This window comes from Pectinophora gossypiella, unplaced genomic scaffold (genome assembly GCF_024362695.1).
Source record: "Pectinophora gossypiella unplaced genomic scaffold, ilPecGoss1.1 Pgos_42, whole genome shotgun sequence".
Classification (NCBI taxonomy): Eukaryota; Metazoa; Arthropoda; class Insecta; order Lepidoptera; family Gelechiidae; genus Pectinophora; species Pectinophora gossypiella.
Window position 1 is genome coordinate 643,711 of NW_026063252.1, and position 14,363 is coordinate 658,073.

The following is a 14,363-nucleotide window of genomic DNA, read 5'->3' on the forward strand; positions in this document are numbered from 1 at the left end:
AACATCAGAGCCAATAAAGGACGGGGACATCACTCCACTAAGGGGTACATTTGTGTCTTCGTGTGCATGACCACAAAAGCCATTCACCTTGAAGTCGTCAGTGACATGACTTCAGAGTCATTTTTGGCGGCCTTTAAGAGGTTTGTAGCCAGAAGGGGTCATATAGCCGAAGTCTGGAGTGATAATGGCACCACTTTTGTGGGAGCTGCCCGACAGCTTGCTGAACTCTTTGATGTCGAAAGCTCGAGTGTTGCTGTTGAGATTGCAGATTGGTTTGCTACAAATGGAACATCTTGGCACTTCATACCTCCTCATTCTCCAAATTTTGGAGGACTATGGGAAGCTGCGGTTAAGTCCATAAAATTCCACCTTGCAAGAACCATAGGCACAAGCACTCTTACCTTTGAAGAGATGACAACTACTCTCGCCCAGATCGAGGCTTGTCTCAATTCGAGACCGTTATCACAGTTGTCGTGTGATCCAAACGATCCACGTCCTCTGACACCTGGCCATTTCCTGGTCGGTGAGCCACTGGTACTTGTTCCCGAAAATAATTATGAGACGTCCAGTATAAGTAGCTTGAAACGCTGGCATCTTACTCAACGAATGACTCAAGGTTTCTGGCGAAGATGGTCTGAAGAATATCTAACACAATTACAACACAGATATAAATGGGCGAACCAAATTCCGGAACCAGAAGTCGGTGATGTAGTCCTCATTAAAGAGGACGGACTTCCTCCAGCTCGGTGGTTGTATGGTTTGATAACTCACAAACACCTAGGTCAGGATGGACTCACTCGAGTTGTCAGTCTGAAGTGCAAGGGACATACTATTAAGCGGCCAATCTCGAAGTTAATTGTATTACCAAAATCAGAATAATATATGCTTTACATACTTGTTATTGTCAATGGATCGTTGAAGTTGACCTGCATGCCCTAGTTGTTTTAAGTTTTGTTAATCATTTATTATTTTTGCGTTGTTTTACTTTTTTTTTACGGTCAATTGACCACATGTTAGATTTAGATTTACATACACATAATTTAGATAACAATACCATTTGTTTTACCTTTTCATTCACATATATAGTTATAGACATATCGCAACGCCTTAATTATATGTTAATGGACTTGGTCCATGGCGGGCGGTATGTTAACGCGTCACACTTTGTTTGCATTCTTTATTTAGTTTAAAAGGTTAGTACCAACCGAACGCCACTAGATGTCGCTAGTTGTATTTTGAAACGCGCTATTATTTGGTTCATGAGATCTGTACTGGTGGCGATCAATAAATTCGTTTGGAATCTTCCACATCAGGATTTTGGAGTTTTATTACCGAAACCCTCATCCTATTGTAGTGTTTTTTGGGGACTTTTGTACACACAGATTTACTTTATTTTAAAGTTACAACATTATAAATATATATACGTTACATCTTAGGTCTATTTCTTATATCTAAACATTTCCACATGACTATCAAAGTATACACCAATATACATTATAATCATTTTGCCTTAGCTGTTTCTTTTGTTTACCTGCTTAACTATTTTAATAACGTAATTTACAAAAAGCTTACAATATTTTTTATCACTTATTAACTGATACAAATTTTCAACTTTTATTTTATAACCTACAAGCTGTTCTAGGTTGAATCTGTCTTGACCATGAACAGGGCAGTCCACCAAGATGTGGGAAACAGTTTCAGCTATGCTAGGGTCGCAGGCGCACGCCGGGTTGTCCTTGCACTTGAATCGAGTCAGGTACTCGGAGAACCCGCCGTGCCCCGTTAGAGCCTGTGTCAACTCCTTGGTGATACCCAGTTTCCGTATCGTCCTGTACGCCTCAACCGCACTCGGGAAGAACAGCTTGGTGGTGGACGCTGTGTGCCCCGTGCTGTATCTCCGGTTCCATTCGTCAAGCGTATCCATTCGGATAAAACGCTTGACGAATGATACCGGGTACATATCATAGTCCGGCTTGCGTTTGGACTTTAGGGCAGCCTCCTTTGCGAGCGAGTCGGCTCTCTCGTTACCCTCCAACCCCGCGTGAGCTTTTATCCAGAACAAGGAGACGCTCTTGTTCTGGATATGACAGTTGTAAAGGGCGTCTCTGGATTCCACGGCAAGAGGATGGAGGGCTCCGGGGTTCACGACTGTAAGGAGGGCTGCCATAGAGTCGCTGTATATGGCAAAGCTGGTTTTTCTACTCTTCAGGACCTCCCGAGTGGCTTCACAGAGGGCGAGAAGCTCGGCCTGGTAGACGGTGCAGTAGGATGGCAATGCAAGCTTTCGGGTTTTCGTCTCCGCCACGCCAGTCCAGATGGAGAGCGCGGCTCCGACCTTTCCCTCTATCTTGCTGCCATCCGTAAAGATGCGGACTTCGGAGTCGCAATTGGCCCGGTATTGTTCCTCGTCCACCAGGTGACGAAGCTCTATCGCTCCCTGTTCTGCTGGGTGCGGCATCTGGAGTGCCGATGCAACACGCTCGATCTCCCCACCCGCCAGCGCTGGATGGCATACTCCCCTTCGGGCCTCATAGAGCGAGGCAGCCTCCTGTATACGCAGGTCCAAGGGGAGTATCCCAGTCAGCACCAGTGCCGAGTTTAGGGATACCGTGCGATATGCGCGGCACATCTTCAGGGCGAAGCTTCGCTGGACACTGTTCAGCTTGGACCTCACACACTGTTTGTTGGACGCCGGCGCCCAAGCGCTTGCCGCGTACAAGACGATAGGCTCTACCACCGCGGTGTATATGCTGCGTATCACTTCTGGATGTAGACCCCAGCTCACTCTCGCGGCCCTAGATAACTGTTTATAGACCGCTACGGCTTTGGAGCAGACGTTGCCGACGTGAGTGTTAAATGTAAGTGTATTGTCAATGGTGAGACCTAGTAACTTAATCTGCTTTGACATGCCAATGTCGACCCCGCCCATGGTCAGGCGCGGAGTGTCATGCTTCAGCTTCCGCGTCACCAGCATTGCGTTGGTCTTCTGCGGTGCGAATCTGAGCTTATTCATGACCCCCCACGCCCGAACATACTCGAGGGCGGCATTGGCCTGTCCTTCGATCTCCCGTGCTGTGCAGCCGTCAAACGTCAGTACTACGTCATCGGCGAAGGCCTGGCAGTAATGTCCTCTATCCTCTAACCCTTTCAATAGTGGATCTAACAGCAGGTTCCATAGTATGGGACCACCGATTGACCCCTGGACACATCCCTTTTCGGTTTCAGCTTTGTACTCCGCGCCCCCATACCTCACACTCACGGTTCTCTCACTCAAATAACTTTCAAGGACCTTTCTCAGGTTTGCCGGACACCTTTCCTCAGCCAGTCGTACTTTTATTTTGGGCCACCAGGCACTATCGAAGGCTCCCTCTATATCCAGAGACACGAGGGTTATGAGTTTCTTCTCCTCGAGCTTGGATCGTATGTGCCTTATAAGCGTATAGAGAGAGTCTTCCGTGCTCTTCTGGGGCATAAAGCCGTACTGGCGAGTACTCATTCTCGGCAGTAAGTGAAACTTGAGTCGGGCCACGATCATCTTCTCATAGATTTTCCCCATCACAGGCAATCGGCCTATAAGATTTGGGGGAATCGTACCTTTCTTTCCCAGGTTTGCGGAGCACAATAACTGTCGCCTCCTTCCATGATCTTGGGAAATAATGATGTGCCAGGCATTTATTCAGTAAATGCAGTATGGTGTCTGGATCGTGTCCTATCAGGTGGCCCCATATGTCTGCCGTTAACCCATCGGACCCTGGCGCTTTTTTCGGGTTGAAGGAACCTACGGCTCTATTCAGCTCAACTATAGTGAATGGAGGGTCAAAAGATTCATCTTGGTACCCTTCATTCAGTTTCTCTGCCCTGTCCCTTATCGCCCTATGCTCTTCAGTGTCCTCCTCCTTGTCATCTTTGGGGTAAAAGGTTTCAGCCAAATACTTGGCGGACTCTTCCGCATCCAAGGTCTTGCCCCCTTTGACCATCGGTACATCTTCCGCTCTCTTTGTGGTCCTTCCTATCACCCTGTAGATTCCTTCCCACATCCCTTCCCTGTCCTGCTTTCCGCAGAACTCCTTCCAGCTGTCGACTTGTGCTTTGACTGCTTCACTCTCATACTTTTCTTTGTGTTTCAGGTACTCCTCGACAACCTTCGGTCTCCTTATTGGCGCTGCACACCGGATCCTCCTCTTCTTTGTGGCGATTTCCCTTTTCAGGTTGGCTAGTTCTTCGGACCACCACGGCACGGTAAGTTTTTCTGCATTCTTTTTCTTGGGTATTGTGTGCGTTCCTGCTTCTACTGTTGCTGCTGTTAATTTCTCTATTGTTTTGTCTATTTCTTCAGTGGTGTTGATTTTGTCTATTTCTGCTATTGTGATGTTCTGTTGAAGCATGATTTGGCCCAACTTCGCACGAAATTGGTCCCAATCAGCTTTTTATTAAACGGTTTTATTTAGCCCACCCCGTTTGTTTTATTCTTGGGTCAAATTTAGTAATTCAAATTTCACCCTCTTCCTGTCAACCGATTAATCTGAAATTTTGTATACACTTTGGATTTTGGTGACAATACAATTATGTTTATTCATTATCATTATAAATCCAAGATGGCGGCCGCTACAAAATGGCGAATAACGTAGGTTTTATCAATCCCATCAATATGGGTATCAAATGAAAGGGCTCAACAAGCAGAATACAATATACTAAAAAAAAATTAAATCCAAGATGGCGGCCGCTACAAAATGGCGAATAACGTAGGTTTTATCAATCCTATCAATATGGGTATCAAATGAAAGTGCTCAACCAGTAGAATACAATGTACTATATAAAATTAAAATCCAAGATGGCGGCCTCTACAAAATGGCGGATAACTTAGGTTTTATCAATCCCATCAACATGGGTATCAAATGAAAGGTCTCAACAAGTAGAATACAATTTACTATGCAAAATTAAACGGTTTTATATTTAGCTCACCCCGTTTGTTTTATTTATTCTTGGGTCAAATTTAGTAATTCAAATTTCACCCTCTTCCTGTCAACCGATTAATCTCAAATTTTGTATACACTTTGGATTTTGGTGACAATACAATTATAATAATTCATTATCATTATAATTCCAAGATGGCGGCCGCTACAAAATGGCGGATAACGTAGGTTTTATCAATCCCATCAATATGAGTATCAAATGAAAGGGCTCAACAAGCAGAATACAATATACTAAAAAAAATTTAATCCAAGATGGCGGCCGCTACAAAATGGCGGATAACGTAGGTTTTATCAATCCGTCGGATAACGTAGGTTTTATCAATCCCATCAATATGGGTATCAAATGAAAGGGCTCAACAAGCAGAATACAATATATTAAAAAAAAATTAAATCCAAGATGGCGGCCGCTACAAAATGGCGGATAACGTAGGTTTTATCAATCCTATCAATATGGGTATCAAATGAAAGTGCTCAACCAGTAGAATACAATGTACTATATAAAATTAAAATCCAAGATGGCGGCCTCTACAAAATGGCGGATAACTTAGGTTTTATCAATCCCATCAACATGAGTATCAAATGAAAGGTCTCAACAAATAGAATACAATTTACTATGCAAAATTGAAATCTAAGATGGCCGCCGCTACCAAATGGCTTATAACTATTTTTTATCAATCCCACCAATATGGGTATCAAATAAAAGGGCTTGACAAGAAGAATACAGTGCACTATACAACCTCAATATTTAAGATGGGCGCAGCCACTAAATGGCGTATAATAATAAGATTAAAATTTAGAAATTGAATCTGGGATGACGGCTGAAAGAAGAATGTTGCCTTTAATACTATCATGGGCTTCTACAATACATAAAATGCAGGGCAGCACTGTGGATCACGCAGTCGTATACTTAGGTGCGAAACTGTTTGAAGAAGGTCAAGCCTACGTGGCTCTTAGTATAGTAAGATCTTTGCAGGGACTACGTATAGAGGAGTTGGACTGCAATAAACTAACGGGCACGAAACCTTGCAATAATGAAGCACTAAATGAATTAAACAGAATGCGAAATAAAAACTAAAAACTAGAAAATAAAAATAGGTAAAAAAACTTTTTAAGTTAAACGGTTTTATGTTAAACATACATTGCAATGTTTAAGCTAAATGTACTAAAAACCAAAAAATAATAAAATAGATACAGTCGTGGGAATTATAAACATATGCATAGACTAGACTAAAATAAAACCGTGGGGCACGTCAATTGTCACGACGAAATGTTGGGAGCTCTCGACCAGCTAGGGCTGCAGATACTCAACACAGGGGAAACTCCAACCTTCGACGTAATCAGAGGAGGGAAGCGCTACACTAGCAGCGTCGACATCACGGCCTGCACAGCGGACATGATGGCGGTCACTGACGGTTGGAGAGTGGTTGAAGATTTGACGGGGTCGGACCACAACGGCATGGAGTTTCATATCAACCTGCAGAAGTCCAAGGGCGTGTGTGTTAAAAGGACGACTAGAATTTTTAATACCAAATAAAAATAGGTAAAAAAACTTTTTAAGTTAAACGGTTTTATGTTAAACATACATTGCAATGTTTAAGCTAAATGTACTAAAAACCAAAAAATAATAAAATAGATACAGTCGTGGGAATTATAAACATATGCATAGACTAGACTAAAATAAAACCGTGGGGCACGTCAATTGTCTACAATCGTTGATTAAAATGTTTGTTTTGTAATGTTACACTATAATTAGGCAGTTGTTCAACCGACAACGATGGACGTGTGATAAGTAGGGCTAGAATGTGGAAACAAGCTAGTCCGTTTTCAGATTGCGTGACTCATTTAGGTATATTTTACCTTTGGTCACCCATGTCCTGGCTTTCGCCGCCCTGGTCACCGGTGTGGATGGTAGTACAGGCGAGGCGCTTGATTTCCCTGCCAATGTACTCTGCGAGGAGGCCTTTCTACTTGTATTGGACTTTGCGGGAATCGTGTCCGTTGGCTTGGGTTGTGGGGGGGGGGGGTGTGACCTGCGTCAAATTTACAATTTCCCCGGCTTCCCAGGCGTCTATACTTAGTCGCACGTTGGGCTGCGAGTTAGGCTTCTCCGGAGCCTTGGGGGATTCGGGCTTAGGCATGTCCTTTTTTGCGGGGGTTCGGAAGCCGAAACTCATTTTTAACAGGGGCACGCGTCAATGTCAAAAGTATAATATAGTCTCTAAAAGTAGAGATCGTTATGTAAAGGTAAAATTGTATAATTAGACTAAAATTATGGTATAGGATGTAAATAATAATTAATATGATAGTTTTATTTAATAAAATATTCTCAAGTCTATGTTTTAACTTTTCGTTTTTGTTTCAGGTACGTCGCTGCACAGCAACGAGTCGATCCTACGGTTCCAGGTGTGCTGTCAGATAGGTAAGTAGGCGTCAACGCCGGGTCAAATCAGCAGGTAAGTGTTACTATGTGTGTGTGTGTGAGTGAAAGTGTGTGTGTGTTTATGTGTGTGTGTGTGTGTGCGTGTGTGTGTGTGCGCGTGAGTGTGTGTGTGCGTGTGGTGCTATATACGTGTATATGTATTGTCACATAATTCAGAATCTGCTATGTCACTTTGAAGCCAGGTTTCTGTTATTAATATTAAATCGTAATTGTTAGCCAAAATCCATACTGATATTATAAATGCGAAAGTAACTCTGTCTGTCTGTCTGTCTGTCTGTTACTCTTTCACGCCTAAACGGCTGAACGGATTTTGATGAAATTTGTTATGGTGATAGATGATAACCTAGAAATGGTCATAGGCTATAAATAATCACGCCATCGTTCGTAGGGGGTAGGCAGTAGGCAGATAACTAAATTGAGTTAGTGATTTTTTGTCGTTTTTGTTGGGACTTTTGCTCTTTCACGTCTAAACGGCTGAATGAAATTTGATGAAATTTAGTGAGGTAATAGATGGTTACCTAAAAACGGATATAAGATCAAAATGATCACGTAATCGTACTTAGGGGCTAGGAAGTAAGTAGAAAACTGAATTGAGTTAGTGATTTTTTATGGTTTTTGCTGGGAGTTTTGCTCTATCATGCCTAAACGGCTGAACGGATTTTTAATGAAAGTTAGTTAGGTGATAGATAGTACCCACCTACCTAGAAAAGGATGTGGGCTATTAATATTCATGCTATCGCACTTAAGGCGTAGGCAGTAGGCAGAAAACTAATTAAGTTAGTGATTTTTAATCGTTTGTTTTAAAAGTTTACCTCATTCACGCCTTAATGTCTGAACAGATTTTTATAAGACGTGGTTTATTTAAAGATAGGATCCTAGGCACGGACACAGGCTACTTTTTACGGCGGGAAAATGCTTCATTCCCGCGGAAATCTAGCGTGATCGTGTCAAGAAGCGCATGACGCCATAGCTACTAAAATGATTTTGATGTTTTTTTTTTTTAAACTGAGTGTTACTAAGACTTCAAGTTAGTATTTGATCACTTTTCTAACTTAGAGGGTAGGTAGGCGCCATAATTTAGGGAATCCCTACTAATATTATATATGCGAAAGTAACTCTGTCTGTCTGTCTGTTACGTTTTTCCGCTTAAACCTCTCAACCGATTTTGATGAAATTTGGCACAGACAATCTTTAGACCCTGAGAAAGAACATAGGCCTTTATTGCGAAAAAAAGATGCAGAGGTTAAAATAGGGGTTGAAAGTTTGTATGGGATATTTTGCGTACGGCTGTGCAGCATGGTTCAAAAAGGCATCTATTGGGACCTACATTACGGACCTAACCAGCGTCCAAAGAATGGCTTGCATGATAATAACGTGAGATATGTCGTCCACACCAACCTTGGCAATGGAGGCGGCACTAAACCTGCGTCCATTCCATCTGTACATAATCGGGGAAGCTAGACTCGCTATGCTCCGAGCTAAGGAAAGGGGTAAGACGACATGGGGATCAACTGTCATGAGAAAACTCAAAGAGGACCTTATGACTGACCCGGTTATGGCGATGCCCTCAGACGTCATGGTCGGGACTCATAACTTTGTGAGTTACTTCAAGGTGGTAATACCAGAGAGAGAGAGGAGTGGTCTAGAACTCTACCCTCGCCCTTTCCCAGTGCGGATCGGGTGTGGTTTACCGACGGCTCTAAGCGAGATGGGCTTTCAGGGGCGGGTATATAAGTGCCCCAAGCGAAAGAGGGTAACCAACATGGGGGCACACGCCACAGTTTTTCAGGCTGAGATGTATGCCATCATTGATTGTGTGCACCAAAATTTGGGGAACATAAACAGTAACATTCTCATACTGTCGGACAGCCAGGCTGCTCTTAAGGCAGTGGCGGCGACTGAAGTAGACTCATTACTCATTCTAGAGTGTATAGATAGTCTGAATAAGTTGGGGGCCTCAAATTCGGATCGGATCGGATTCGGAGAGAGAGATCGGGAACAAGTCTAATCGGACCCGAACCCTTCTGCGGGATCTCGAAAAGCACCTCTAGATATCATCTGGGGGTGCGACTAGGAAATGAATCCAAGGAATTTTGGCCCAACTCAGTTGGCCTGAAACATTCGAAGCAGCTGATTAGACCTTTTTCTAAGAAATTCTCATCAGAAATCGTTACTCTCACTAGGGGCAGGCTAGGATTTTAATAAGGGGGCATTGCCGACTCAATAAGCACATACACAGAATGGAGCTGACCGAGTCTCCTTTATGCAGATTCTGTTTAGGGGAAAATGAGACGCCACTACATTTGCTGTGCAGCTGTGAGGCTCTCATACATAGTAGAAGCCGTACACTTGGGGACTACATAATGGATCCCCAGGAAGTCGTGCAACTTTCTCCCAAAAAGACGTTGGATCTCTTCGAACGGATCGGTCTAGAGGAGAATTTTTAAATGTAGGGATTTAGGTCACAATAGATCTGACATGGTCGCAGTGATCTCGCGGGCTGCATTCAGTTCGGTCTCCACAATTCTCAAATAATAAATAAATAATACCCAAATCTATACCGTTCCTTTAATATAATCCTTAACATTCAAATTAAAAGTACGCAGACGAAGTCGCGGGTACCAGCTAGTCATTTTATAAATTTCATAAAAAAGATGAAGTTCTAAGCCCGCAGGAGGCTCTTTCGAATTCTATAATTATATTCGACGACGTGGCCTGTGAAAATCAAAACAACATGCGGGATTATTTTGCTATGGGGAGACATAGAAATATAATAGCTTTTATTTAAATCAGACCTATACTAAGATTCCTAAACAACTTGTTAGAGATAATTCAAATTTGATAGTATTATTTAAACAGGACGATATCAAACTAAAACATGTATACGATGAACATGTAGGCACAGACATGTCGTGGGCACAATTTAGAGAAATGTGTTCAAAGGTATGGAGTAACAACTATAATTATGTAGTTATAAATAAAGACTAGATGTCGCGTGGTTCGCTCGCAGCAAGCTGCTCGCGTGTCCTGTATTAGTTCGAAGCTTTTTCCCGCCATTTTTTACCGCGATAGAATTTGACCACAACAAAATTTTGTATGGCGGCCATCTTGTTTTTTGCCGACGATTGAATTTGACCAAGACTCGAATATGTCTCGTGAAATCAAAAATGTTCCAGGTGCGATAGTTTTGCCAGGCCGTAGGGTGTCTCCCTGATGCTGAGCAGATTTCAAAGATCGAGAAGTACTTCCATACTCAACATGACATTCCGATTACACCCCCATACATTGTTTTTACCTCTAAGACATTTTTCTGAAAAAACAAAATTTTGTATGGCGGCCATCTTGTTTTTCCGCCATTTTGATTTTTTTTCACCGACAATTGAATCTGACCAAGATTTAAATAGGTTTCGTGAAAAAAGAATCGTTCCAGGTGCGATAGTTGCGCCAGACTGTTGGGTGTCTCCCTGATGCGGAGCAGTTTTCCAAGATGTGGAAGTTTTCCCATACTCACCGAGAGATCCAGATCACACCCCCCATACATCATTTTTACCCCCCGACGCTCCTTCTGGGAGAACAACCCTGTCAGTGAGTCAGTGAGTCAGTCAGTCAGTGGGTTTGTAGCTTTATATAATATAACTAGATGTCGCGTGGTTCGCTCGCAGCAAGCTGCTCGCGTGTCTTGTTTTCCCACCATTTTTTTACCGCGATAGAATTTGACCAAGACTTAAATAGGTCTCGTGAAATCAAAAAAGTTCTAGGTGCTATAGTTTTGCCAGGCCGTAGAGTGACCCCTGATGCGGAGCAGTTTTCCAAGATGACGTTCCGATCACACCCCAATACATCATTTTTACCTCGTGAGACATTTTCTGGAAAAACAAAAATTTGTATGGCGGCCATCTTGTTTTTCGGCCATTTTGTTTTTTTTTTCATCGGCGATAAAATTTGACCAAGATTTAAATAGGTTTCGTGAAAAAAATATTGCTCCAGGTTTTAGAGTTTTGCCAGGCTGTAGGGTGTCTCCCTGATGCGGAGCAGTTTTTCAAGATCTAGCAGTATTGAAATACTCAACATGACGATCCGATCACATTCCTGTACATCATTTTTTACCCCCGAGGCATTTTCAGGAAAAACCAAAATTTTGTATGGCAGCCATCTTGATTTTCCGCCATTTTGATTTTTTTTCACCGGCAATAAAATTTGACCAAGATTTAAATAGGTCTTGTGGAAAAAGAATAGTTCCAGGTGCGATAGTTTTTCCAGGCCGTAGGGTGTCTCCCTGATGCGGAGCAGATTTCAAAGATCGAGAAGTACTTCCATACTCAACATGACATTCCGATTACACCCCCATACATTGTTTTTACCTCTAAGACATTTTTCTGAAAAAAACAAAATTTTGTATGGCGGCCATCTTGTTTTTCCGCCATTTTGGTTTTTTTTCACCGGCGATTGAATTTGACCAAGATTTAAATATGTTATGCGAAAACAAAATTGCTCCAGGTTTTATAGTTTCGCCAGGCCGTAGGGTGTCTCCCTGATGCGGAGCAGTTTCTGAAGATGGAGAAGTATTTCCAAACTCACCAAGACGTTCCGATTACAACCCCATACACAGTTTTTACCAACGAAACATTTTCTGGAAAAACAAACTTTTGTATGGCGGCCATCTTGTTTTTCCGCCATTTTGATTTTTTTTCACCCACGATAAAATTTGACCAAGATTTAAATAGGTTTCGTGAAAAAAGAATCATTCTATGTGCGATAGTTGCGCCAGGCCGTAGGGTCTCTCCCTCATGCGGAGCAGTTTTTCAAGATCTGGAAGTTTTCCCATACTCACCGGGAGGTCCCGATCACACCCCCCATACATCATTTTCACCCCCCGACGCTCCTTCTGGGAGAACAACTATGTCAGTCAGTCAGTCAGTCAGTCAGTCAATACAAGATGGTGCTAAGTGCGCTCGCTGCTAAAGCAGCTTCGCGGGCGTTGTATGTGAATTGACGTTTTCGTATAGTTTGTTTCGCATCACAGATTTGTAATAACTATTAAGACAGACACAAAAAGAAATAAAAAAAATGTGTAGCATATTGTTGGTTTATTTTATGTTATCAAAAAATAAAAATATAACATTATATTCTCTCTCTCTCCCTTGCATTGTTCCCATATGGTGGTGGGGTCTTTATTCCGAGTCTTTTCCTTCCACTTCGCTCTGTTGGTTGTATCGTCTGCGGAAACATTGCAGGAACAAAGATCTTCTTTGATGACATCTGCTTCTTTGCCTTCTGTATTTCCTGTTAAAAATAAAATAATATTAATTCGTATAGGTATAATATCCTTTTCTTAGTCGATAGCGATACGTTTTTGCCAAAGTGGTCGTGGTCGTCATGTAACGTACCTCGATATCTTGTAACTTTTGATTGCTGGCTGTCACACTGCTGCGTGCATTGAAGGACTTCAGGCTTGGTCGATTTTATGCTATTGCAATCATAATCTCCTACACAGTTTATTATACTCTGCATTTCCTGTGAATAAAATATATATATTACATTTTTATCCTTAGTCTATAGCGATACGTTTATGCCAAAGTGGTCGTGATCGTCATGTAACGTACCTCGACATCTTGTTACTTTTGATTGCTGGCTGTCACACTGCTGCATTCTTTGAATGAGCGGCCAACATCAGGTTTGGTTTATATAATACTATTGTATTAATGATCTCCTACGCAGTTTTTTGCCTTCTGCATTTCCTGTAAATAAAACATATAATTAAATATTATATGTAATTTATTTTCCTTAGTCGATAGCAATACGTTTTTGCAAAAATAGTTGTGGTCGTCATGTAACGTACCTCGATATCTTGTTACTTTTGATTGTTGGCTGTCACACTGCTGCATTCATTGAAGGAGCTGGCAACATCAGGTTTGGTTTATATAATACTTTTGTATTAATGATCTCCTACGCAGTTTTTTGCCTTCTGCATTTCCTGTAAATAAAATATATAATTTATTTTCCTTAGTCGATAGCGATACGTTTTTGCCAAAATAGTCGTGGTCGTCATGAAACGTACCTCGATATTTTGTAACTTTTGATTGTTGGCTGTCACACTGCTGCATTCATTGAAGGGGCTGCTGACTTCAGGCTTGGTCGATTTTATTCTATTGCAATCATGAACTCCTACACAATTTATTGCCATCTGCATTTCCTGTAAATAAAATATATATTATTATTTTTTTCCTTAGTCTATAGCGATACGTTTTTGCCAAAATAGTCGTGGTCGTCATGAAACGTACCTCGATATCTTGTAACTTTTGATTGCTGGCTGTCACACTGCTGCATTCATTGAAGGGGGGCTGCTGACTTCAGGCTTGGTCGATTTTATTCTATTGCAATCATGAACTCCTACACAGTTTATTGCCATCTGCATTTCCTGTAAATAAAATATATATTATTTTTTTTCCCTTAGTCTATAGCGATACGTTTTTGCCAAAGTGGTCGTGATCGTCATTTAACGTACCTCGATATCTTGTTACTTTTGATTGCTAGCTGTCACACTGCTGCATTCATTGAAATAGCGGCCAACATCAGGCTTGGTAGTACTATTGTATTAAAATCTCCTACGCAGTTTTTAGCATTGTGCATTTCCTGTTAAAAAAAAATAATGTTAATTTATATATATTAACTTTTATTTATAAATATATACATATATATATTAGGTGATTTCCAAACTACCCAGGAGGTACACCCAGTAGCTCGCTTTTTTTCATGTGGTTCCCCCGCTAATCGAGGCCGCATCCACCTACTTATATGAGAAGTAGGTTCTATCTAATGAGTTAGCAATAGTCATTCAATAAGCAGAGAAATGTGAAAGAAAAAGCAATTTTTAGCTAAGGAATTTAAAATAAAAAGCAATTTTCAGCAATTAGCATGCAATAAGCAAAGCAATTACTCAGTAATTGTCA

The 14,363-nt window shown here is 41.7% G+C and overlaps 2 protein-coding genes across 7 annotated transcripts in view; both read right to left on the bottom strand.

Moving 5' to 3' along the window:
• Positions 1 to 14,363, bottom strand: part of LOC126381270 (uncharacterized) — a 321,493-nt gene extending 307,130 nt beyond the window's left edge. For 2 of the 6 annotated variants that reach the window (XM_050030768.1, XM_050030769.1), the window contains exons 1-2: positions 13,919 to 14,363; positions 13,695 to 13,831 (exon numbers count right to left, since the gene is read on the bottom strand). The gene's annotated coding sequence lies outside the window, so the exon portion shown is untranslated. Of the gene's footprint in view, positions 1 to 12,496; positions 12,697 to 12,800; positions 12,928 to 13,016; positions 13,152 to 13,252; positions 13,388 to 13,471; positions 13,607 to 13,694; positions 13,832 to 13,918 lie in introns of those variants that run through there. The other 4 variants (XR_007568754.1, XR_007568756.1, XR_007568757.1 and 1 more) reach the window with 4 other exon arrangements.
• LOC126381283 (uncharacterized) lies at positions 118 to 3,496 on the bottom strand. Its single transcript, XM_050030779.1, has 3 exons — positions 1,631 to 3,496; positions 600 to 634; positions 118 to 277 (listed from the first exon to the last, which is right to left on the bottom strand). Exons 1-3 carry the CDS (start codon positions 3,494 to 3,496, stop codon positions 118 to 120), a joined length of 2,061 nt encoding a protein of 686 aa, XP_049886736.1.